This window comes from Loxodonta africana, chromosome 26, assembly GCF_030014295.1.
Source record: "Loxodonta africana isolate mLoxAfr1 chromosome 26, mLoxAfr1.hap2, whole genome shotgun sequence".
Classification (NCBI taxonomy): domain Eukaryota; kingdom Metazoa; phylum Chordata; class Mammalia; order Proboscidea; family Elephantidae; genus Loxodonta; species Loxodonta africana.
Genome location: NC_087367.1, coordinates 44799272 through 44824277, shown reverse-complemented (window position 1 = coordinate 44824277; position 25006 = coordinate 44799272). Strand labels below are relative to the sequence as shown.

The window sequence follows — 25006 nt, the reverse complement described above, 5'->3', positions numbered from 1 at the left end:
AAGAGTTGGCTTCGGGAATGGTTCCTGTCCTGGGCCAACAGAAGGTCTGGGGGCCGTGACCACTGGGGTCCTCCTAGTCTCAGTCAGACCATTAAATCTGGTCTTTTTATGAGAATATGGGGTCTGCATCCCACTGCTCTCCTGTTCTCTGTTGTGTTCCCTGTCAGGGCAGTCATTGAGTTCTTGTAGCCGGGCGCCATCTAGTTCTTCTGGTCTCAGGATGATGTAGTCTCTAGTTCATGTGGCCCTTCTGTCTCTTGGGCACGTAATTACCTTGTGTGCTTGGTATTCTTCATTCTCCTTTGATCCAGGTGGGTTGAGACTCATTGATGCATCTTAGATGGCTGCTTGCTAGCGTTTTAAGACCCCAGACGCCACTCTTCAAAGTGGGATGCAAAATGTTAATAGATTTTATTATGCCAGTTGACTTAGATGTCCCCTGAAACCGTGGTCCCCAAACCCCTGCCCCTGCTACACTGGCCTTTGAAGCATTCAGTTTATTCAGGGACCTTCTTTGCTTTTGGTTTAGTCCAGTTGTGTTGACCTCCCCTGTATTGTGTGTTGTCTTTCTCTTCACCTAAAGTAGTTCTTATCTACTATCTAATTAGTGAATACCCCTCTCCCACCCTTCCTCCCTCCCTCCCCCCTCTTATAACCATAAAAGAATATTTTCTTCTCAGTTTAAACTATTTCTCAAGTTCTTATAATAGTGGTCTTATACAATATTTGTCCTTTTGCAAGTGACTAATTTCACTCAGCATAATGCCTTCCAGGTACCTCCATGTTATGAAATGTTTCACAGATTCCTCACTGTTCTTTATCGATGCGTAGTATTCCATTGTGTGACTATACCATAATTTATCCATTCATCCGTTGATGGTCACCTTGGTTGCTTCCATCGTTTTGCTATTGTAAACAGTGCTGCAGTGAACATGGGTGTGCATATATCTGTTCGTGTAAAGGCTCTTATTTCTCTAGAATATATTCCGAAGAGTGGGATTGCTGGATTGTATGGTAGTTCTATTTCTAGCTTTTTAAGGAAGCGCCAAATAGATTTCGAAAGTGATTGTACCATTTTACATTCCCACCAGCAGTATATAAGTGTTCCAGTCTCTCCACAGCCTCTCCAACATTTATTTTTCTTTGTTTTTTGGATTAATGCCAGCCTTGTTGGAGTGAGATGAAATCTCATCGTAGTTTTGATTTGCATTTCTCTAATGGCTAATGATCGTGAGCATTTCCTCATGTATCTGTTAGCTATCTGAATGTCTCCTTTAGTGAAGTGTCTGTTCATATCTTTTGCCCGTTTTTTAATTGGGTTATTTGTCTTTTTGTAGTTGTTTTTGCAGTATTATGTAGGTTTTAGAGATCAGGTGCTGATCAGAAATGTCATAGCTAAAACATTTTTCCCGGTCTGTAGGTAGTCTTTTTACTCTTTTGGTGAAGTCTATGGTTGAGCATAGGTGTTTGATTTTTAGAAGTTCCCAGTTCTCTAGTTTTTCTTCTGCATTCTTAATAATGTTTTCTATACTGTTTATGGAAACGCTGGTGGTGTAGTAGTTAAGTGCTACGGCTGCTAACCAAAGGGTCGGCAGTTCGAATCTGCCAGGCACTCCTTGGAAACTCTATGGGGCAGTTCTACTCTGTCCTATAGGGTCACTATTAGTTGGAATCGACTTGATGGCATTGGGTTTGGTTTGGTTTGGTTTATACTGTTTATGCCATGTATTGGGGCTCCTAACGTTATCCCTATTTTTCTTCTATGATCTTTATCGTTTTAGATTTTATATTTAGGTCTTCGATCCATTTTGAGCGCGTTTTGTGCATGCTGTGAGGTATGGGTCTTGTTTCATTTTTTTGCAGATGGATATCCAGTTAATGCCGGTACCATTTGTTAAAAGGACTGTCTTTTCCCCATTTAACTGTTTTGGGGACTTTGTCAAATATCAACTGCTCATATGTGGATGGATTTATGTATGGATTCTCAGTTCTGTTCCACTGGTCTATGTGTCTGTTCTTGTACCAGTACCAGGCTGTTTAGACTACTGTGGTGGTATAATAGTTTCTAAAGTCACGCAGAGCAAGGCCTCCCACTTTGTTCTTGTTTTTCAGTAATGCTCTACTTATCCGGGGCCTCTTTCCCTTCCATATGAAGTTAGTGATTTGTTTCTCCATCTCATAAAGAACATCGTTGGAATTTGGATTGGAATTGCATTAAATGTATAGATTGCTTTTGGTAGAATAGACATTTTTATAATGTTAAGTCTTCCTATGCATAAGCACGGTATGTTTTTCCATTTACCTTGGTCTCTTTTGGTTTTTTGAAGAAGTGTTTGGTTGTTTTCTTTGTATAAGTCTTTTACATCTCTGGTAGGATTTATTCCTAAGTATTTTATCTTCTTGGGCACTACTATAAATGGTATTGATTTGGCGATTTCCTCTTCGATGTTCTTTTTGTTGGTGTAGAGGAATCCACCTTATTTTTGTATGTTTCTCTTGTATCCCGATACTCTGCTGAACTCTTCTATTAGTTTCAGTAGTTTTCTTGAGGATCCCTTAGTGTTTTCTGTGTATAAGATCATGTCGTCTGCAAATACAGATAACTTTACTTCTTCCTTGCCAATCTGGATACCCTTTATTTCTTTGTCTAGCCTAATTGCTCTGGGTAGGACCTCCAGCACAATGTTGAATAAGAGCAGTGATAAAGGGCATCCTTGTCTGGTCCTGTTCTCAAGGGAAATGCTTTCAGCCTGACTCCATTTAGGATGATGTTGGCTGTTGGCTTCCAACAATAAATGCCTTTTATTATGTTGAGGAGTTTTCCTTCTTTTCCAATTTTGCTGAGAGTTTTTATCATGAATGGGTGTTGAACTTTGTCAGATGCCTTTTCTGCATCAATTGATAAAATTATGTGATTCTTTTGTTTTATTTATATGATGGATTACATTCATTGTTTTTCTAATGTTGAACCATCCCTGCATACCTGGTATGAATCTCACTTGGTCATGGTGAATTACTTTTTTGATATGTTGTTGAATTCTATTGGTTAGAATTTTGTTGAGGATTTTTGCATCTAAGTTCCTGAGGGATATGGGTCTGTAATTTTCTTTTTTTGTGGTGTCTTTACCTAGTTTTGGTATCAGGGATATGCTGGCTTCATAGAATGACTTTGGGAGAGTTCTATCCTTTTCTATGCTCTGGAATACCTTTAGTAGTAGTGGTGTTAACTCTTTTATAAAAATATGGTAGAACTCTGCAGTGAAGCCGTCCGGACCAGGGCTTTTTTTCTTGGGAATTTTTATTACCTTTTCAATGTCTTCTTTTGTTATGGGTCTTTTTAGTTGTTCTACCTCTGTTTGTGTTAGTTTAGATAGGTAGTGTGTTTCTAGGAAATCATCCATTTCTTGTAGGATTTCAAATTTGTTAGAGTACAATTTTTCATAGTAATCTGATATGATTCTTTTAATTTCAGTTGCGTCTGTTGTCATGTCACCCATCTCATTTCTTATTTGGGTTATTTGCTTCGTCTCCTGTTTTTCTTTTGTCAGTTTGGCCAATGTTTTATCAATTTCGTTGATTTTTTCAAAGAACCAGCTTTTGGTCTCGTTAATTCTTTCAATTATTTTCCTGTTTTCTATTTCACTTAGCTCTGCTCTAATTTTTATTATTTGTTTTCTTCTTGTGCCTGAAGGTTTCTTTCGTTGCTCTCTTTCTCTTTGTTCAAGTTGTAGGGATAATTCTTTGATTTTGGCCCTTTCTTCTTTTTGTATGTGTGCATTTATTGATATAAGCTGACCTTTGAGCTCTGCTTTTGCTGTGTCACCAAGTTTCTGTTAGGAAGTGTTTTCATTCTCATTGGATTCTGTGAATTTCTTTATTCCATCCTTAATGTCTTCTATAATCCAGTGTTTTTTGAGCAGGGTTTTGTTCAGTTTCCAAGTGTTTGATTTCTTTTCCCTGATTTTTCTATTATTGATTTCCACTTTTCTGGCCTTGTGGTCAGAGAAAATGCTTTGTAATAGTTCAATGTTTTGGATTCTGCTAAGGCTTGCTTTTATGACCTAATACGTGGCCTATTCTAGAGAATGTTCCATGTGCACTAGAAAAGAAAGTGTACTTGATTGCTGTTGGGTGGAGTGTTCTGTATATGTCTATATGGTCAAGTTGATTGATTGTGACATTTAGATCTTCCATGTCTTTATTGAGCTTCTTTCTGAATGACCTGTCCTTCACCGAAAGTGGTGTTTTGAAGTCTCCTACTATTATTGTGGAGCTGTCTATCTCACTTTTCAATGCTGTTAGAGTTTGTTTTATGTATCCTGCAGCCCTGTCATTGGTTGCAAAAATATTTAATATGGTTATACTGTCTTGATGTATTGTCCCTTTAATCATTATATAGTGTCCTTCCTTATCCTTTCTGATGGATTTAACTTTAAAGTCTATTTTGTCAGAAATTAATATTGCCACTCCTGCTCTTTTTGGATTGTTGTGTGCTTGATATATTTTTTTCAGTCCTTTGAGTTTTAGTTTGTTTGTGTCTCTAAGTCTAAGGTGTGTCTCTTGTAGGCAGCATATAGATGTTTTTTAATCCATTTTGCCACTCTCTGTCTCTTTATTGGTGCATTTAGTCCATTTACATTCAATGGTATAAATTTAGTGCTATCATTTTGATGTCTTTTTTTGTGTGTTGTTGACAGTTTCTTTTTCCCACTTAATTTTATGTGCTGAGTAGATTATCTTTATATATATTGTCCTTTCCTCATATTCGTTGTTGTTGATTTTGTTTCTGCTGAGTCTCTATTTTTTTCTTGTATTTTATTTTGATGAGTAGGGTAGTTTGTCTCCTTTGTGGTTACCTTATTATTTAGCCCTATTTTTCTAAATTTAAACCTAACTTTTATTTCTTTGTATTGCTGTATCTTCGTTTCCGTATGGAAGATCTGTGATTACATTTCTTAGTCCCTCTTTATTGTTTTATTGTTGTCTTCTTTTATATAATAACACTGCTGTTACCCTGTTTTGAGCTTTTTCTTTTTTTAATCTTGCTTTCTTTTTTCGATTTCCCTGTCTGGGTTGACTTCTGATTGCTCTGCCCAGTGTTCTAGCCTTGGGTTGACACCTGATATTATTGATTTTCTAACCAAAGAGCTCCCTTTAGTATTTCTTGTGGTTTTGGTTTGGTTTTCACGAGTTCCCTAAACTTCTGTTTATCTGGACATGTCCTAATTTCACCTTCACATTTAAGAGACAGTTTTGCTGGATATATGATTCTTGGCAGGCAATTTGTTTCCTTCAATTTTTTAAATATGTCATCCCATTGCCTTCTTGCCTGCATGGTTTCTGCCGAGTAGTCTGAGCTTATTCTCATTGGCTCTCCTTTGTAGGTGACTTTTCGTTCATCCCTCACTGCTATTATAATTCTCTCTTTACCTTTGGTTTTGGCAAGTTTGATGATAATATGTCTTAGCAACTTTGTTTTAACATCTATCTTATGTGGAATTCGATGAGCAACTTGGATAGATACCTTCTCACCTTTCACGATATCAGGGAAGTTTTCTGCCAACAAATCTTCAACAATTCTCTCCCTATTTTCTGTTATCCCTCCCTGTTCTGGTACTCCAGTCACTCATAGGTTATTTCTCTTGATAGAGTCCCACATGATTCTTAAGGGTTCTTCATTTTTTTAAATTCTTTTATCTGATTTTTCTTCAAATATATTAGTGCCAAGTGATTTATCTTCAAGTTCTGAAATTCTAGCTTCTACTTGCTCAATTCTGCTCCTCTGATTTTCTGTTGAGTTGTCTACTTCTGTAATTTTATTGTTAATCTTTTGAATTTTTGATTGCTGTCTGTCTATGGATTTTTCCAGCTTATTAAACTTTTTATTATGTTCCTGAATAATGTTTCTAATTTCTTCAGTTGCTTTATCTGTGTGTTCCTTGGCTTGTTCTGCATATTGCCTCATTTCCTTCGTGATGTCTTGAAGGGTTCTGTATATTAAGCTTTTGTATTCTGGCTCTGGTAGTTCCAGAAATACACTTTCATCTGGAAGATCCCTGGATTCTTTGTTTTGAGAGCTTGTTGAGGTGATTGTGTGACTTGATATTGACTGTTGTCTCCGAGCCATCTATAAGTTATTGTATTAGTTTATTTTATGTTTGCTTCCTGTATCTCAGTTTCTTGCTTTGTTTTGATTTGCCCAAATGGGTTGATTGAGCTAGCTTGATTATTTTTGCCTTCGGAGCTCTGATGTCCTGTCCCCAGATGGCAAGAGCTGTTATCAGGTATATGAGCTTGTGAGTCCATTAACTTTTCTTGTGTGGGTCAGCTCAGATGTCCAGGTAGCTGATCATTAAGTGTGTGGTACAGGCTCTGTCTTACAGTCTTAGAGGGACAGGATGATTGGTGTGTGTACTGGTATCTGATTGCAGCAGGATGTCATGCTCAGAACAAGGCAGGTGGCTGAGAACTGACCCCCAAGTGTCTCTGAAGAAAGCACGTCCCTGTTCCCTAGAGCGTGCAGGTGGGTGGGTTCTACAGACGGACTGTGGGCATCCAAAGTTTTTAGTTGTAAGGACTGGGAGGTACCAGTTATCATTGGACCTCTACCGTGGGTGGCTGGTTGACCTGAGTGGAACTACCATTCCTTAGGTCCCTGATGTGGGTAGGGGAGGACTTTGTTTAATAGGCAAACTAATGCCAAACATCAAACACCCACCTCTCCACTGCACAGCTGAAATGGTTGGAGTCTGCCAACAAGGGCCTCTTCTCCCGATATAGGCTCACACAGATCCATACAGAAGGGAAAGGTGCTCAAAGTCCATGGACCGTTCATGCGTGGACCGGAGCCGCTTCAGTCCTGAGCTCCCCTAGTTAGTGGAGCTGGCAAATTATCTTTTCCCCCAAATGCAAATTTTTTCCTTCTCTGAGGCTGGGAGGATGGCTCTAGGCACTCAACAGGGCCTATTTCAGGCCCAGGGAATTCAGCCACTAAAGCCAGCTTGGGGGTGGAGGGGCGTGGTAAAAAATACATAAGTACTTAGCTTTTGCTGAGAGCGCCATTCTTCTCAGGTTCTGGAGGTGTGAGTAGGCTGTGTGTCTGGCTGCTTCTCCCTGAGGAAACTGCAGTCGAACACTAGTACCAGCCCGCCACTGCTCTGGGAATGGTACCTGTGGGCTCTCCGCGATTCAGGTCCGGTAACTCCTCTCCGCTTCTGAATGGTCTCTTCCTCCCCCTGCCCCTCGGTTCATTTTCTCAGCTTGCCTTTGAAGCTCAGGGCTCCCAGTTTGTCACAAATATACTTGTTTCACTTGTTTTTTCAGGTCTTTGTTCAACAGAGGGCTTGGCAGAAGCGTCTGTCTATTCTGCCATCTTGGCTCCGCCTCTGCACTCTGGGGGTCATTTTTAATGAGAGAAAAATGTAGCCCAAAGGACCATTTGATATTCAAGAATGGAAGAACACTTGGAATGGGCTTAGGGAAAATGCCTTCTTTCTTTGGCATCCCCAGAAATGCCATATAGATATTTTCAAGATAATTGAATCCTTGAACTCTCAAACTTTATTTCAAACATTTTTTGGTGAAAAGCTTTCTAAAATATATATGATTAATTAATATTTATTGACTAAAGTTGGTTATGGATGTGTTTTCCTTCTGTGCTATGATGTAGTTATATCCTCATTGGCTATTGAGATATGTAGAGCTGTTTGTCTCTGCATTTATGGACCCCAAATGCTCTATTCACTTGTGTCTTTTATTACTTCTTTCAGATTACTTCTAGCCCTTTTCTTCCTCTTGTCTTTCTATTGTTAATTATCTTCTGTGGACCAGGAAATCATTAAACGAAATTTTTAGATTTGCAACTAAAGAAAGAATGAAGGTTACAGGTGCTGTTTTCTAACCAAGTGTGCATGGGCTTTGATACTAGTCCATAGCATTTGAAGACGCTGTCTCTCTCTGTCTTGAGATCTGATGATGTGATTGTGGTTATAACCACCTGACATTCAGTACAGATATGCAACTTGATAAATTGCTACTTTTCTGCAGATTTAATGTAGGAAAAATTTCACGTCTTGAGGTAAGGTAAAAACATTAACTACTAAAATATTTTTCTATCTAAATGCTTTCTCTTAATTTCTGTTGCTTTCTTTTCTGTTTCTTTGTAGTTGAAAGAACAGATTTTACAGGCTGAACAAACCTACAGTTCTGCACTAGAAGGAATGAAGATGGAAATCTCCCAGCTAACTCGGGAGTTGCATCAGCGAGACATCACTATTGCTTCCACCAAAGGCTCTTCCTCAGACATGGAAAAGCGACTGAGAGCAGAGCTACAGAAGGCAGAAGAGAAAGCAATAGAGCACAAGGTGAAGCTCAATAGATACTCTTTTAATTTGAAGTTTATTTTTGAAGATTGGATTTATTAAAGATATCATTTTCATTATACTTATTCTAGCATATTTTTATTAGATACCTGTTTTGGGCTGAGGGCACACTGATTAATAAGCATTCTAGTGAGGGTTGGTGGGGAAGTGAGAGTAGATACAGACAAATAAAGAGACTGTCTCAGTAGTGTGTGGTGAGGAGCACACAGAGGAGGCCAGATCTAGACCTTACTATTCAGAGGCTTCCCAGAGGGCCTGATGTCTAAGTGAAGACCTGAGGATTCAAAGGGTAGCTGCGAGGAGAGGCAAGACTAGTGTTTCAAAGAAAAAATACTCGCAGAGATCTCTAAGGGAGAATGTGCCATGTTTGCTGGGGGTGAAGCTAGGTTATAGGTGGGACAAGTGGCAAGAGATGAACCTAGAGAGGTAAGCAGGGGCTAGCTTCTGAAGGGCCTGGTCAGCCATATTAAGGGTGTTACTATTATCTCGAGGTCAGTAGCGAATGGCTCTAAGCAAGAGTGAAAGGTCTCTATGGGGATAGTATGGAGAGCAAGCAAAGAGGCAAAGAGAACACTCAGATGTTGTGATAGCAGTAAGATGGTGGCCTGAGCAACAGGCAGGGGAGATAGGAGACTGATGAATTCTAGAGAGATTTGGCTGGTAAAAGTGACTGGACTTTGTATTTGAGTGTACAGGGAAGGTGAGGGAGATAGAGTTAAGGAAAGATGTCACTCAGGATTTAAGCTTGGGCAACTGAGTAGAAAGTGATGCTCTTTAGTGAAATAGAGAAAAGATAGGAAACACATTTGAAGGGAGGATAATGAGTTTGTGTGTTAGTTTCCTAGGGCTGCAATAATAAATTACCACAAATTATATGGTCTAAAATAGCAGAAATGTATTGTCTCACAGTTCTAGAGGCTAGGAGTCTGAATTCAGGGTGTCAGTAGGGCCTTTCTGTCTCTGAAGGCCCTAGGGGAACATCCTCCCTTGTCTCTCCCAGTTTCTGCTAGCTCTAGACATTTCTTGGCTTGTGGCAGCCTAACTACACTCTCTGCCTCTGTCTTCACATGGTCGTATTCCATTTGTGTCTGTCTCTCTGTGTTTCTTCTGTTTTTATGAGGACACAAGTCCTATTGGATTAGGGCCCACTCTATTCCAGTATGGCCTCGTGTTAACTAATAATATCTGAAAGATGCTGTTTCCAAATAAAGTCACATTCACAGGTACCAGAGGGTAGGATTTGAGCATACCTTTTTGGGAACATAAATTAGCTCATAACAGTGTGAAAGGTACACAAAACAGGAAGGTTGGCTTATGAGACATTGGTTTGGCACGTTTGGCTTGAGATAAAGGCTGGGCTTTCATGTGGAAATGTCTAGTCATCAGTTCCACAGAAGACCTGGGGTTCAAGATTAAAATTAAGGTTAGATATCTAGCTGTGAGAGTCCTTGCGTAAAGTTGGCATTTGAAACTCCCTGAGAGACCTAGATTATAATAAGAAAGCATCAAGTATGAAGAGCAGAAACTTGGAACAAGCTTAGGTACTACTCATTCAGGGAAAAAGAGATGGGGGAACGGATCTTCAAAAAGTAGCAGTGAGGGGACCCTCTTGCCGTGGAGTTGATTCTGACTCATAGTGACCCTACAGGACAGAGTAGAGCTGCCCCATAGGGTTTCTAAGGGGTGGCTGGTGGATTCAAACTGCCAAGCTTTTTGTTAGCAGCTGAGCTCTTAACCACTGCGCTACCAGGGCTCCTCAGTGAGGGAAGTAGGGAAGAAACCGGGTAGCTTTCTCTAAGGAAGCAGGAAGTTTTTCAAGCAGGAAGGAATGCTCCAGCAGAAAAGCTAAGGGGAAGGAGGACTAAAGTTTGGTTATTATTATATGAAAGGAGTGCGATTCCACATGATGTTGGAGGTAGAAAGCAAATTACAGGAGGCTGACACAGGAGAGTGGTGAGGGATTTACCAGTGGACTGAAGCGTTGTTCCTTCATGGTCTTAGAATATTTTCAGTCACATGCATGTTAATTCACCTTGACCAAGGACTCTGTTTTTTTGTTTGTTTTGTTTTTATCTTTCTGATAATGATAAATGTGAATGTGACCTTATTTGGAAATAGCATCTTTACAGGTGTAATTTAGTTAACATGAGGTTATTGTTATTATTGTATTGATATTACCGTATGTATCTTATAATATTCATATTATAATAGTGGTATTATTCATGATATCTTTTTATTATAAAGTATAATTATCTTTAAAATAGTTTAGTTTTAGTATTTTTATATATATCAGTAAAGAGTATAACTTAGCTTAATGACAATTATATGTGGAAAATTTTTGTAAGATGCATTTGATTTATTTGTTATATTTATTTGTTCTTTCTGCCCTTCCCCTCCTCAGGAGATTTTGGATCAGCTCGAGTCACTCAAGTTAGAAAACCGTCATCTTTCTGAAACAGTGATGAAATTGGAATTGGGTTTACATGAGGTATGTAAGTAGAAACTTAAATTTTTTGGTTGTCTAAGCCTTTAAAAAGTCACTTTGTAAATATTGATATTGTGGAGAGAGAGGTAAGGTCAAACCAGAAGGAAGTCAAGACAATGGTGGAAGTGAACCAAATAGAACTCTCCACTCCAGCAGTAGGAGGATACTTTTCATATTATGTATGTGATAAAATACAGGGACAGTTTGTGTTCTGAGTCAAGGGAATGTGTATAAAGGACTTGGCATAGTGCCTGCCACCCGGGCTTCGGCACTTGGTAAGCATGTAATAAAGGCTAGATGCTGCTGCTGTTGTTACTAATATTATTCTTGTATACCTTTCACATTGGTGGGGGTTGATTTTTGTCCCCAGAAAGGTATGTTTGAGTTCTACCCCCTGGTACAGTGAATGTGACCTTATTTGGAAATAGCATCTTTACAGATGTAATTAGTTAATATGAGGTTATTGTTATTATTGTATTGATGTTACCTTATGTGTCTTATAATATTCATATTATACTAGTGGTATTATTGTTCATGAAATCTTTTTATTATAAAGTATAATTATCTTTAAAATAATTTAGTTTAGTTATATTTCTACAGGATATGATTCATTTAATCAGATATTACCTAGAGTCTTTTATATTCAAAGCATTGTAGTAGGCACTACAATGGACACAAGGGTGAGTAAGATAGGGTTCCTGCCTTTAAGAGACTTGAAGTAATCTAATAGGGAGGATACGAAGTGTATGTTGTTCATTCTTGCTAGGTGCCGTCGAGTCAGCTCCGACTCACAGCAGCACTGTGTATAACAGAATAAAACACTACCGAGTCCTGCACCATCCTCACAATCATTGCTGTGTTTGAGCCCATCATTGCAGCCACTGTGTCAGTCCATCTCGTTGAGGGTCTTTCTCTTTTTCACTGACCTTCTACTTTACCAAGCATGATGTCCTCCTCTAGGGACTGGTCCCTCTTGATACCGTGTCCAAAGTACGTGAGAAGAAGTCTCGTCATCCTCATTTCTAAGGAGCCATTCTGGCTGTATTTCTTCCAAGACAGATTAGTTCGTTCTTCCAAGACAGATTTGTTCGTTCTTCCGGCAGTCCATGGTATATTCAGTATTCTTCACCAATGCCATAATTCAAAGGCATCAATTCTTCTTCCATCTTCCTTATTCACTGTCCAGCTTTCATATGCGTATGAGGTGATTGAAAATACCATGACTTGGGTCAGGTGCATCTTAGTCCTCAAGATGACACACTCCTATGAAACCAGAGAGAACATGATTAGCTAGTAGTGAGGTGTAGTAACTAGTATATTTTATTATAAAATTTTCATAATTTGGAAAATAACCTATTTATATTCTGACCTATATTTTCTTGATAAAGGTCAAATGCCTGAAGATTGTAGAAATTATTTTTTTCTGTACTTCCAGAGAGTGTATGCCTTCAAAAAGATGTATAGTTATACATTGCCTCCTATTTGCTCCCAAGTAGATCTAACTTCAAAATCTTGATTGTAGATGCTGGATGGAAGAAAATAGAAAAGGTTAGATGAATATTTCAACTAGAAAAAAATACAGGGAACGATTTTTACAATCTTTTGGGAGAATAAGAGTCTTCTAACCATCAGAGAAAACATAGAAGCCATAAAGCATTTTACAACATAAAGAATTTTACAAATTTCGAAGAATTTCTGGATAGCAAGGCTCAAAAAAAGACAGACTGGGGAAAAGCAACCCATAAACAGACAAAAGGTTAATATTGATAATTTCCTACAAAGATAATCCATTAAAAAATAAAAGGCAAATGATATGAAAAGATAATTCATAGAAGTATTAAAAATATCCAATAAACAAGGAAAGCTGTTTTACCACCCTAAAAATCAAAACAAAATACATTTTTTTGGTTAATTGGATTGACAATGGTTTTTAAAAAACAGCAACAATATAGGGAAACAGGCCCTCTCATGCTCTGTCAATGAGAAAGTGAGTTGAGATGGCCTTTCTGGAGTGGAGTTTCACAATATACATCAAAATTGTAAATACATGAAAAAAAAAAAAATACCCTCTAAACTCCTGGGTCAAACGCATTTCTGATTTTGATAGTCATTGCTGAGTAGTTCTCCAGAAAGGTCTTGTCAGTTTACATTCCCAAAGAACCCATCTTACAGGAGCAAATGTATAGAAAATGGTCACTGTGGTATTATTTATAATGTCGAAAATTTTGAAACAAACTGAACATTGATCTGTAGAGGAAAGTTAATTTGTGGCTTTCTGTACTATGAAATATGATGCTCTCATATAAGATGGCGGATGAAAATGTGCATCTAATCTTGCTCCCTCCCCAAATATCTCTAAATTGCTATACCTTTTTTCCCATGGAGTGGCTGGTGGGTTTGAACCACTGACCTTTCGATTAGCAGCTGAGTGCTTTAACCACTGTGTCACCAGGGCTCCTATGAAGTATTACGCTGTCATTTAAGATGGCAGATGAAAACCTGCATCTACTCTTGCACCCTCCCCAAACCCCTCTAAACGTATGATGGAAGGATTTGTTTTAAGCGTAAACCCATAGGGATGGGGAAAGCAGAAGAGACAACAGCTAAACATTTTGTAAGGTGGAAGCGGATGGGTGGGTGGTAAGTGGCTTTATGTGCCCTAGGAAAGCCAGTACTAAATTAGTAGTGGAGAAACCAAGAACCAACCTGATTTCCACCACAGAATCCTCAAAAGGCCCAGGATTTGTTAGCACCCGGCTGAGAGAATCTTATCATAGCCAGTGATTATCTGTTCATATTTAAGAGCTGGGAACTCTCAGGAAGCTCAAGCCAGACTGTGACCAGAGGTTCTCTTCAGCTTCTCTCTCCTGAAACCGCCTTCTAACAGTGGCGGCACTGTCCTTTCCCTACACAGCCAGGTGTGTGCTTGCCATGTTCCCTTTCACATTCATTTATCTGTAATTGTTGTTAATAAACGAATAAAATATTTGATAAAATTTTAAAAGATGGCTGGCAAAGGCAACATTATCTTTTTTAAAAAAAATGTATGTAATGATACCAGGCATCAAACTGGATCAGTCCTCTCAGCAGTTTAGGCTTCCTCGATTTTGAAGTTACACAGCGTGACAATGTTGTATGTGTTATTAAGAATAATTATTAGAAAATGCCCTTTTGTATTTTGCCACCAAGGAAGGTGGAATTAATTTTATAAATGAATGCTTGTGTTAAGGATTTATTCTAATACGTATCCAATTATCTTAATAGTCAAAGCAATAGCTCTGGTAAAATAAATTATTCACCACAGTTAAAAAACCGACTGTAGTTTGCAGTTTAACTCACGTGCCCTGTGAATGTTTTCCTTTGAGATTTTGTCTGTCATTGACAACTTGTCAAAAGATTTTATGACTTACTGTCACTAGTGGTACACAAATAGTTAACAGATATATTTTTAAAGTTTGTTTCTTTTAGGCAAATTCTGTTTGTCAAACCATTCTTGACTAGCTTATCTTCAGAAGATTTTTTACAGAAAAGAACAAGCTAAACATATTCAACTCTAAAGAAGATTACCATAATTTTGCAGAATGTTAATGAAAATATTTTGTCATTAGAAAAAAACAGTCCAGACTACTTTTTTTTTTCAGATACCACATTATCAGAAAACACTAGAATTGATGAGCGGTAAAATTTATGATTATAGAACTAAGACCAGATCAGGATAGTAATTCCCCCCTTGTGCTTGAATGTTGCTTTATCATGTCCTAATTTATTTCACATAGAAGGATCTGTGTCAAAGTTACATAAAAGTGTTAAAGACCCAAGAGTGTTTCTTTCAAAGTCTTCCCTGCCAGCCAACATTCCTTTTCATAACCTCTGCTTGGTTTTCTTCCACTGGTCTTCTGGGCTATTCAGCCTTCTCCGTGAAGACAAATCAGTTCATGCCTGCTATTTTCTTTCTTTTTCCATTTCTGATTCTCACTTGTAGCTTTCCTCTATCCTGGTTCCATCCTTCCTCCAGCTCTTTGGCCATTGGTACATCAAGGAAGCCCACTGTGCTTCTACCTCTCCATTCTGGTTTGCTCTCAGAAGCAGAATGTTTTTACTCTTGTCTGTCACTTGTTTGTTATTTTCTAGAGGACCAAAAACGAATCTTCACTTTTTCCAAGGTAAAGCCATAGATGAACTCTAGATACAACTAAAAAAAAAAAAAAAAAATGAAGCAACCAGCAGTATCACAGATCACAAGTATTCTTGTGCAAATTAAGTGACTCCAGTTATTTATTTATATTTTTTTAATTAGGCAAAAGAGATTTCTCTAGCAGACCTCCAGGAGAATTACATTGAGGCATTAAATAAATTAGTGTCTGAGAATCAGCAACTACAGAAGGAGCTGATGGATACCAGATCTAAGCTGGAACCTTCCACTCAGATGTGCCCCCCCAAAAATGACAGGATTTTTAAAGCAACATATGGCAGAGCTACTGAGTTCAAGAATACAGAGTTCAAGTAAAATTTCTTAAAAGTTTTTTTAAAATGTGTATCATTGTAATGTAGTTCTTATTTCTTTGAGAATAATTTCTGACTTACAGAAATTAAACCCTCATTAAAGAACTCTTCATGTTTAATTCTGAATTATTATGCAGTATGCATAAGTGAAGTTATTATCAGGTTAAAAAATGGGGTGGTGGATTAATTAGCACTTTTATAAAGGTTTACTTTTATATACTCTCGATGTAGGTACTGAAAACACTCTGAACCTTTTCATGCTACCTCCCACCTTCCCAACCCCACTTGACCCATAAGAAAAAGAATTTGGCTTTTTAGAAAAAAATTTCCTTTGTATTTTTATTCAATTAATTATAGACTGTTACCAAAAGAAGTAAGCATTCCATGAAAAAAAACCCCTGGCTTCAGCTCTTACTGTATGGCCTTCATGTTTTCCTACCAAAAGCTGTTGCTGACGCCCTCACCCAACCCCTGATGAGGTTAGGCACCCTTTCTATGTGCCACCATGTGCACAGTACTTCCACTGTCCTAGCACCTGCCATGCACCATCAACCTGGCAGCTAGTGTGCCCTCCCTGCCATATTGTAGGTGCCAGAAGGGCAGGGGCCAGGCAAGAGGGCTGGATATTTGGGGCCTGAATGAGTAAAAGGACACCTGGACTGAGTGGGCTGCTCATTTTGTAAAGTACAGCTTTACTAGTTAGCCTCTTAGTTTATCTTTAATTGGATTTCCTAACCACATTTCTGTTAGAAAAGAGCAAAGTTGCTACAATTTTTGTTTGTTTTGTTTTCTAATCTGCTATCCAGGCCAACCCATGGCCAGCACAGACGGGGTGGAATAAAGACTGAGCACTACAAAGCAGGCCTTCGATCTCCTCCGAGAGGACAAGCGTCGGATAGCTTAGAGCCTGTATCCAGGACCCTCAGCCCCCTGAGTCCTCAAACCAGCCCTGGCAGCTCCACCGTCTCTCTGCCTTCTAACTTTCAGTGTAAAACTGATTCTTTGCCTTCAGCGTTAGATGCAAGTGATGCCAATTTCTCTGACACTGTGTCTGAGAGTATGAATGACCAAGATGAGTTTATATCTTTGGTATGGAGACTTTCTGTCTTACTAGTATATTGAGTTTATTTTATTGGTTTGATTTTTACTGGTTTTTGTTTTGTTTTTTGAGGGGGAGGAAGGTGATTATTTACAGTAGTGTTTTTGTTTGGTTTTGTTTTTTAATTACTGGTTTTCTATCATAAGTACCTTCATCATTCTCGTGTATTTTTGTCTTACGGTTTTGATTGTGAAGACACATGCAACTAGGATCACTTTTCAAAATACATCCTAGTTCTGAAATATAACTTAAGTTATAGGTATTAGTTTGTCTTTAACCCTAACTGGACATTCCCTTCCTGCCTTTTTTTAGAGAGGGTCAATTTTGTACTGGAGTGCTTGGTTCAAGGACTATCTCTGGATTCCAGGATAGTCCTGAGACATAGACAGTGAGGAAGGAGAGAAGGAACTGCGGAAAGGGAAAAGGGGTGGACAGAGGTGGAAGAAGGAAGTGCATCCCTAATGTCCAGAAGGTGACCGGTACTGCGAGACGGGGCCTGACTGCAGAGCCTGCCTTTCGACACTGTGCCGGCCCCTTGTTCCTGCAGCTGCTGTGCAGGAAACCATCCTCTGCCTTCTGTACTGAAGAGCTTGCCCTCAAGACATGCGTTTCCTATCACCAGTGAGGCCTGATACCTGTGCAAGTTCACTGTTACTGCCTTTTTAATGTGCCAATAAGTCCATGGAAAGTTTTTCTTTGCATTTTCAAAGTAAGGAATACACAAGTCTTTATTTCCTTATCTGTAACTATGAAATTCTGAAAGGCTCTTAAAACTAAAACTTTCTTCCTAAGTTTGGCACCAAACCTGACCTGACCTAAACTAAACTGATAATATGTATAGGCTTTCTCCTACTTAGTGTGAATATCCAGGCATTTTTCTTCAGAAATATCAATGTACTTCATTATGGGCTGCTACCTCAGACTCTAGTAGGGTAATGCTGTATGTGGATGGTTATGTCCTGCGTTACCTTTCTAAAATCACAACATGTCTGAATTCTGGGACACAACTTGCCCCAAGGGTTTCAGATAAGGGATTGTGGAATTTTGTAAGAGGGAAGAGTATTGATTTTAACTAGTATCTGGTTTATTGTTGGTGAGTTTTCTGTGCTTTAAAATGAAAGTAACATTCATATTTTTTAAAGTGAGTTTGAAATAACAAACATTAAGTATACTTTCTTCTGGGGTATGGAAGGATATACCAGTGTGAATTGAAATATTGTTCAGACCAATAACTAGTAACCTATGATACTTTACATATAACTTGGATCAGGAAAGGAGAAATTTGTGTTAATTTTTACAGAGAACTTACTGATTTTTTTTTTTTTTTTTTTTTACTACTCTTGTCATTAGTATGGAGCCTGGGTGGTACACATGGTTTGTGTTTGACTGCTAAGTGAAAAGTTGGTGGTTCAGACTCACCCAGTAGCTCCATGGAAGGAGGCCTGGTGACCTGCTTCCATAAAGATTACAGCTAAGAAAACCCTATGGAGCTCAGTTCTCCTCTGCAACACCTGGGGTCACTGTGAGTTGGAACTGACTCTGTGGCAACAGGTTTGATTTTTCTTTTTTTGGCCATTAGGATGAAAACAAAGAAATATATCTTTAGAGGGAAAACTGTGTTTTAAAAAATCACCTTTTAATATTGCTAGTTAGAAAACATCATGAATAGCCTGTCTTAGAAATATAATATTCTACTTACTTGTGTCTGTCCAAATGTGTCTCTCTTCCAGTGTCCCTTGCCTGTGTCCCCCCTTGGTTCAATAGCCACGAGATTTTTGGAAGAGGAGGAGCTGAGATCTCATCATATTCTGGAGCGTCTGGATGCCCACATCGAAGAACTAAAAAGAGAGAGTGAGAAGACAGTGAAACAATTCACAGCTCTGAAGTAGCCTCTTGAAAATCACAAGCTTGGAAATAAAAATAAAACACCAAAGAGTTACTACCTTCTGAAGTCACGGCTCTTTAAAAACTTGAGCATATAAAAATTATAAAGATGCTACATACTAAAGCAATTGTGAAGCAATCTGAAAATTTGATTACCTCTCTTAGTCATTTTCACTGTACTAGTTTATTTGAAGGACTTCTTCCAGCAATAATCTGTAAGAATAAACCTCTTTGCTAGACTTTTCTCTCATATTAATATTTATTATCATAAAGTGATACTTCCTCTTGCTGACTTAAATGTGAATAGCTGTCTACTAATTAAAGATTTTATGACACATATTGGAAATAAAGTAACTACAAGGACTTCCTTTAAAGAAAGTACATAGTTGCAGCGTGGATTTAAGAGTCAGATTGATTGGTACTGGTGCTGCTGGTTTTGCCAGTTATTAAAAAAAAGAGCCATGTGAAATCGGGCTGGTTATTTACTTTCTGGAAACCTTAGGGGAGGATATCACTTATTTTATGAGGATTAAATGGGAATTCCTGGGTTAGGATGACAGGAAAGAACTACTTTGGTATACTAGAGTATAATGTGCCAGGTTGGTCTGGAAATGCGTAATGAGGGCCATTATGAGGAACCTTGACAAGAAGCACACTCTTGCTCATAACTGAAGTATTAGATGGGTGGGCAGAAGGCAGGGGCTGTGTGTTGCCTGAGGAACATCCACAGGGAATTGTCAGGACCTGCGTTGCTGAGGAGATGATCAGACAGGGATTAAAATCTGGATGTCATCAACGTGCAGGAGGCATTTGAAACCATGATAACTGATGAGACTGAGGGGAATGTATCAAGAGAAGAGAATCCTTGAGGTCCTGAGCGATGCCATCTTTTGAGGATCATAGGAAATGGAGTCACAAGGGAGAGATGGTGTGCACTTGCAGACAAAGAAGGCGAAGTGTCGTGTGCGTGCCAGCTCAAGGATGGCTCCTGCCATTCTCCCCTCTCAACTGGACCTTTCCCATCTCCACCACGAAACTGCTCTTCTGTTCTCAGTCATTAGTGACCTGCGTATTGCTGAATTCAATAACTTCTTTACGCTGAACGTAATCACCTCTGAGCATCATTTCACACATTTGGCTTCCTCCTCTCTTGGCTTCCATCATCCCACACTCTCCTGGTCTCTCCCCTCTCTGCTTCCCCACCTCACTGGCCACGCCATCTCATTCTCCTTTGCTGGCTTTCCCTCTTCTAACCTTTGTCAGAGTGCCCGCTAGGGCTTTGACTTGGTTTTTCCTAACTCAATGTACTCGCCCTTGACAATTCCTTCCAATTCCCAAGCTTTAAATGCCATCTATAGACTGATAGGAGCCCTGGTGGTGGTAAAGTGTTCGGCTGCTCCCCTTTTGGTTAGCAGCCTCTGATTGCATTCAGGGTAAAATCCAAATTGCTCTCCACAGCCCACCAGCTCCTCAGCAGTCAGCCCTGCTGCTTCACCTTTCTTTGTTCCAGTCACACCAACTCCTTTATGTTCTTGTTCACAACAATCTTTAACCTTTTAGGCTCTTTGCACTTGCTGTTTGCCCGGCATCACTTTCTCTCACTTTACCCTGTGACTGGCTTTTTCTCCTCTCTCACCTGCACTCCAACGCCTCCTCTTCAAAAAGGCCTTCCCTGACTACCTTACCCCAAACCTGCTCCTCCTAGACTCTCTAGCTCACGGCCCTGAGTTATTTCCTCCATAGTACTCACTACTATGTGAAGTCATTTTGTTACTTGGTTTATGTTCTGTCATCTACCTTTACCAGTAGAATTAAGCTCCATGAGGACATGGACTCATGAGGGTAAGCCCCGTGATGGTATCCAGCACTTAGGAGGTGCTCAGATATTTGGAACCAATGGGTACATGTCCTTCCTCAGATGCACCAGATTCTTCTCTCAGTGCCTCTGTACATGCTGTCCCTGGGGTCTGCCTCGCCTTTCCACACCTACCTGCCCCTAAAACACCACATTCACTTGACTCCTTTATTCTTGCTCAGTGAAGCCTTCCTAAGGAAAGGCTTCTCCTCGTTGCTCGTGTGTGCCCCTCTCAGAACACTGGCCACACTGTGCAGTCCTCTGTACTGCCGTCTCCCCCACTGAAAACCTCGTAAGCAGGGACCAGGCCTGTCTGTATGCTCAGGCAGTGTGCTGCCTAACATAGATGCTACACAAATACTGGATGAATGAAAATCACTGTTATTCTGGTTTTCATTGTACTTTTCTGTAAATGGGGATAATTAATATCTCATGGGGTTGAGAGGATTTACTGAGAATGCATTTCTGAAAGAACTTCGCAGACTCCAAAAGTACGACACCCATGTGGATTGGTATGAGGGAATTTCTGAGTTTCAAAACCCAAGATTCAGCTTAAAAATTTGTAGGCTGCAATCCTGCTTCTGAACTATCCATACCAAAAAACCCCTAAACTCATTTCCTTTGAGTTGACTCCAACTCATAGCTACCCTCTGGGGCATAAGATTTCCCAGGAGCAGCTGGTGGATTCAAACTGCCAACCTTTGGTTAGCACCTGAGCTCTTAGCCACTGTGTCACCAGGGAACTCTCCATAAAAAAACCATAGTATGTGTTAATTAGGAGGAACAATGACAAACTCTGAGGTCACTGGAAATATTTGAGGAATCATGAGGTACTTCAAAATTTATACAGTGTTTTTAAAGTTGAAGTAGTTAATTGATCGCCTAAATTAAATTGATGTCAGAATGTTGTAATTTAAGATTGTGATTTAATCTCTGAACTTCATTTTCCAAAAAGATGTTAATTAAAATGTGTCAAAACTAAGCATGAGTTAGTTTCTTAATACACATTTTACAAAGTGGTTCAGTGGTCAGACTACTCAGATGAAAAGATGAGAGCTCTGTTGTCTGTTTTAGGGTTTGCAAATGATGTTTTGTTAAGTGAGTTACCTCATTCCTCTTGGCCTGAATTCCCAGTGAGTTTTGTTTGAATTCCTATGCAGACTTTAGCTGAAGAAGAAAAAGCTAAGTTCCCACTGTGAGGTGGACACTACCCTCCCAAGGAGCCCTGTTTGAATTCAAGTCGAGGAGGCAGTGGGTGTTGGTGTTTCCGTTTGACAAGGAGGGTTTAGGTGGTTTGCCCAGGGTCCTTTAGCCCAGGCTCTTTCTGGCAGAGAGAAGTGCCCTATTCTAGAAGTAGTGAGCATGGATGGACTCTGGTCAGACGACCTTGTCGGTAAACTGCTCTGCCACTTCTTAGCCGTATGGCCTCGAGCAAGTCTCCATGTCTCAGTTTTCTGATCTGTAAAATGAGGGAAGTAAAAATAATACCTACCTCAAGGGTTTTTGTGAATATTAAATTTTGTAAAGCACTTAAGACAGTGCCTGGCATAGCCCTGTGAAAGCATCTTGTTGAATAGAAAAAATGCTACATCACTCTGTACCTCTTATACCTACTTAACTCCGACTGTACCCTCTCCACGTACACAGACACATAACACCTGGTAAGCTATGGGCGATGGTTATCTGTTTGCAAAACACCCTCTAGTCTAGTACCTACATGCTATTGGCGAGAAGAATAACTATAAAATAAACTTTGTGTCATTGAGAGCATAAGTAGGCTAAGCAAACAGTTGTCAGGTGCAGTATTGAGTGCAGAATGGCAAAGAATAGAAAAAATTGTATTTGTTGGCTCGTCCAGAAATGGCTTGATATAGTGTACAGAAATGCATCCAAAAGAAAAAACAGTATGGGGCAAAGTGAAAAATGCGGGTCATAAAGGTTGACCCACAAACAAACATCATCTAGTTCAATTCGGTTGCTAGAGGTAGGCAGCAGAGTTAACTGAGCTTTCTAGGGGCAAAAGCAGAGAAGAAACCACTATTACAAGCTTTATGGTGGTATCTGCAAGGCCAAAACAGACTGTGTGCAAGAGAAGGACTTTTCCAGAGGGTATGAGTGTGTGGTTGGTAGGAGAGGCCCTGCCACATTTTGATAAATGATCACAGTAAGAGACTGTACCGCCCTGCCTTCTAGTGAGCTGCAGTGTGGGCTGAGGGTTTCAGGCTCAGGTGCGGTTCAGAGGGAGCAGGTCTGAGGTCCCGCACGGGGTGGTGTGGTGCTCTCGTGGCCTGGCTTGATCAAAGAGGGGAACTTAGACTATGTAGAGGAATGGATGGACCACAGGCCTTTCAAGCACTCCTCTATGAGTTGTTTCTTTGCAGTGCAGTTTTGATATATTTGACTAACACAGTTTATTCTCTGTGGGAACTTTGTGTTACCCATTAAGTGCGGGTAAAAGGGTTTTGCCAGGAGCCCTGTGCACAGTAGGGGCTCCTGCTTTCCCTCCAGTGGGAGTATGCTCCTGGTGCTGCCATTTTGGGGCGCAGTTTCCAGGGCTGCTGAGGGCACAGGCAGCAAAGTCCATGCCAATCAGCTAGGCTGAGTTCTTGGCTATGTATGTTGTATGCAGGGGTGTAGGAACACTTGGTACAGGCACTGTAGTTTATGGCCTCTTTCTTACTCAGTGTTTAGAGGACTGTCTACAGAATGTTTTAGAGAGGGTTACAGCTCATTAATGTGGGAATATTGGACGTGTGCCCTAGACTCCTTGGCAAGTCCCTCAATGTCTCTACAAGCATGACTGGGCAAATAGAAAAGCCAGGTACATTACATAAGCCTGCTTTATTTCTTCAGCTATGGAAAACAGATCAGCTGAGACGCCGCGGTTCAACACTAGTTAGGCTCATGCTTTATGGAGCTGCTACTCCTTTGGGGGGCATCCAGTGGGAATTAGCTAATTGCCAGTTTTCAGAGCTGTCCCCATTCCTGAGGCACCGGCTTTAGGAAACAATGAGGGCCTCTCAGTGGGCGATCCCTGGAATTTGTCTTGGCCCTGATTTGTAGTACAAAACAAAATAATCCACTCGTCCCCAAATCCTCCTGGAATCTAAGATACGTATTTCAGATCCTCAGCCTAAAATTAAATACCACAAACCAGGCAAGAAGAGTTATCTACCAATTAGTCCCTTGAATATAGTCCTTGCTCCCAACACCAGCACCTACCCCAAATGTGCAGGCCCCTCCTGTCTGGCCCCCAGAACAGCAGTTAGGGTGGGTGCTCAAGTGGCTTCCCCAGTGATCCCCTCTTCTGGCTGACAGTCCCCTCAGCCCAGTGTGGAAACTTGGCTGCAGCCTATTCATATTAAGTGCGGACCATGAGCAAAGGGTGGGAAAGGTTCTAGATTGTTGGTATGTTCAACCTGCTATTTCCTGTATGAGCAGAGATTTGTAGACTAAGAAGTCCTATTATTTTGCTCCAAAAAACGCTAAGCAATTTCAGTAGCTTCCCAAACTGAGTCATTCCTTAAATCCACATTACTGTTTTCCAGACACTTGTAATTTTTCAAAGTGTTTATAAGAGGTCCTTAGAAAAATGCCAAAAAGCAGTATGGGAAACACTGCATATCAACCCCCAGGGCCCAGTCAGTCCCTGGACTGAGCTGGGCTGCTGCCCCTCCTGTGCTGGCCACGAGCCTTCCCTCGCCTCTCCCAGAGCTTCTGAGCCTGAGGCTCCCAGAGGGTCTTAACGTTTTGTGTGCCATGGACTCCTTTGGCAGAGTGGTGGAGCCTGTGGGTCCTTCTCAGAATAATGACTCCAAATGAATAAAACAAAATATATAGCATTAAAAGGAAATCCACTTATACTGCCATTTAGTTATCAAACTTAAAAAACAAACGTGATATAGTGTTATATGTGCTTCTTTATTAACTCACTACTTATACAGGCCTATAACCTATACTTTTGAAGCAGTGGTGCATGTAAATAATATTTTGAGATGTCTGCAAAAACTACAATGAGAAATGCAAATATCTGTGATTTCTATTGGAATAAAGCTACAGGTACTGCTAACACTAGTGTGCTTTATAGCCTACACTCATAATGGAAGAAAAGCTAAATTTCAGTTAGAGGTAATTGAAAATAAGGATGTAAATTTTTCCTGCCCAAGTTCATGGAGTCCTGAATTCTTTCGTTGGACCCCTTGAGGGTCTTGGACTTCTGGTTAAGAATTTAGAGGCTTAGAGCTTCCTTGTGTTTTACCTCGTATCTGGTCAGTCTGCTTCTCTGTGAACACTCACTTGTTTAGAGGGGGCAGTACTTGCTCTTGGTTTCACCAGAGAGTTTAAGAATGAGATCACAAACCTACTTACCCAGGGAAATTTCTTTTTTTTTTTTGTAATTTATGGAGTACCTTCGGGCATCTCAGAGATCTAGTGCTCTGCAACACCTGCATGTACTCCAAATGTGCAGGCCAATGGGTTATAGGTGGGCCCTGGGGTCTTGGTAGCCCTCAGCATTTGCAGGCAGCCTGGTCAAACCGAGACGGTCAGAGCTCCTCACCTGGGCCTCCTCAGAGGAAATGAGGTTTGACCAATCAGCCCACAGTCCCTGTAGGTGGCAGGCCAAAAAGTGACATTCGGCATCTTGGGCTTGCTGCATGTGACCAAGAGAAGCTTGACCACCCAGACATCTCCTTCGGAAGGCCTCCAGAGGGTGCTGCTGTCCACTGTAGCTAAGGGGCCATGGAGCTGGAGCTGGTATTCTGTGCACCCAGAGAGAATTGTGTGTAGCCCAAGTGCAG

At 40.2% G+C, this 25006-nt stretch overlaps 1 protein-coding gene across 8 annotated transcripts in view; it reads left to right on the top strand.

Annotated features, from left to right (window-relative positions):
- CEP63 (centrosomal protein 63) overlaps nt 1-22666 on the top strand; it is a 79037-nt gene extending 56371 nt beyond the window's left edge. For 3 of the 8 annotated variants that reach the window (XM_023538825.2, XM_003419988.4, XM_023538826.2), the window contains exons 11-15: nt 8166-8363; nt 10783-10869; nt 15164-15369; nt 16176-16458; nt 18199-22665. In XM_023538825.2, coding sequence (XP_023394593.2) covers nt 8166-8363; nt 10783-10869; nt 15164-15369; nt 16176-16458; nt 18199-18357 — 933 coding nt within the window. In that variant the 3' untranslated portion in view covers nt 18358-22665. Of the gene's footprint in view, nt 1-8165; nt 8364-10782; nt 10870-15163; nt 15370-16175; nt 16459-16780; nt 17178-18198 lie in introns of those variants that run through there. The other 5 variants (XR_010319493.1, XM_023538827.2, XM_003419986.4 and 2 more) reach the window with 5 other exon arrangements.
- The last annotated feature ends 2340 nt before the right edge of the window (nt 22667-25006 follow it).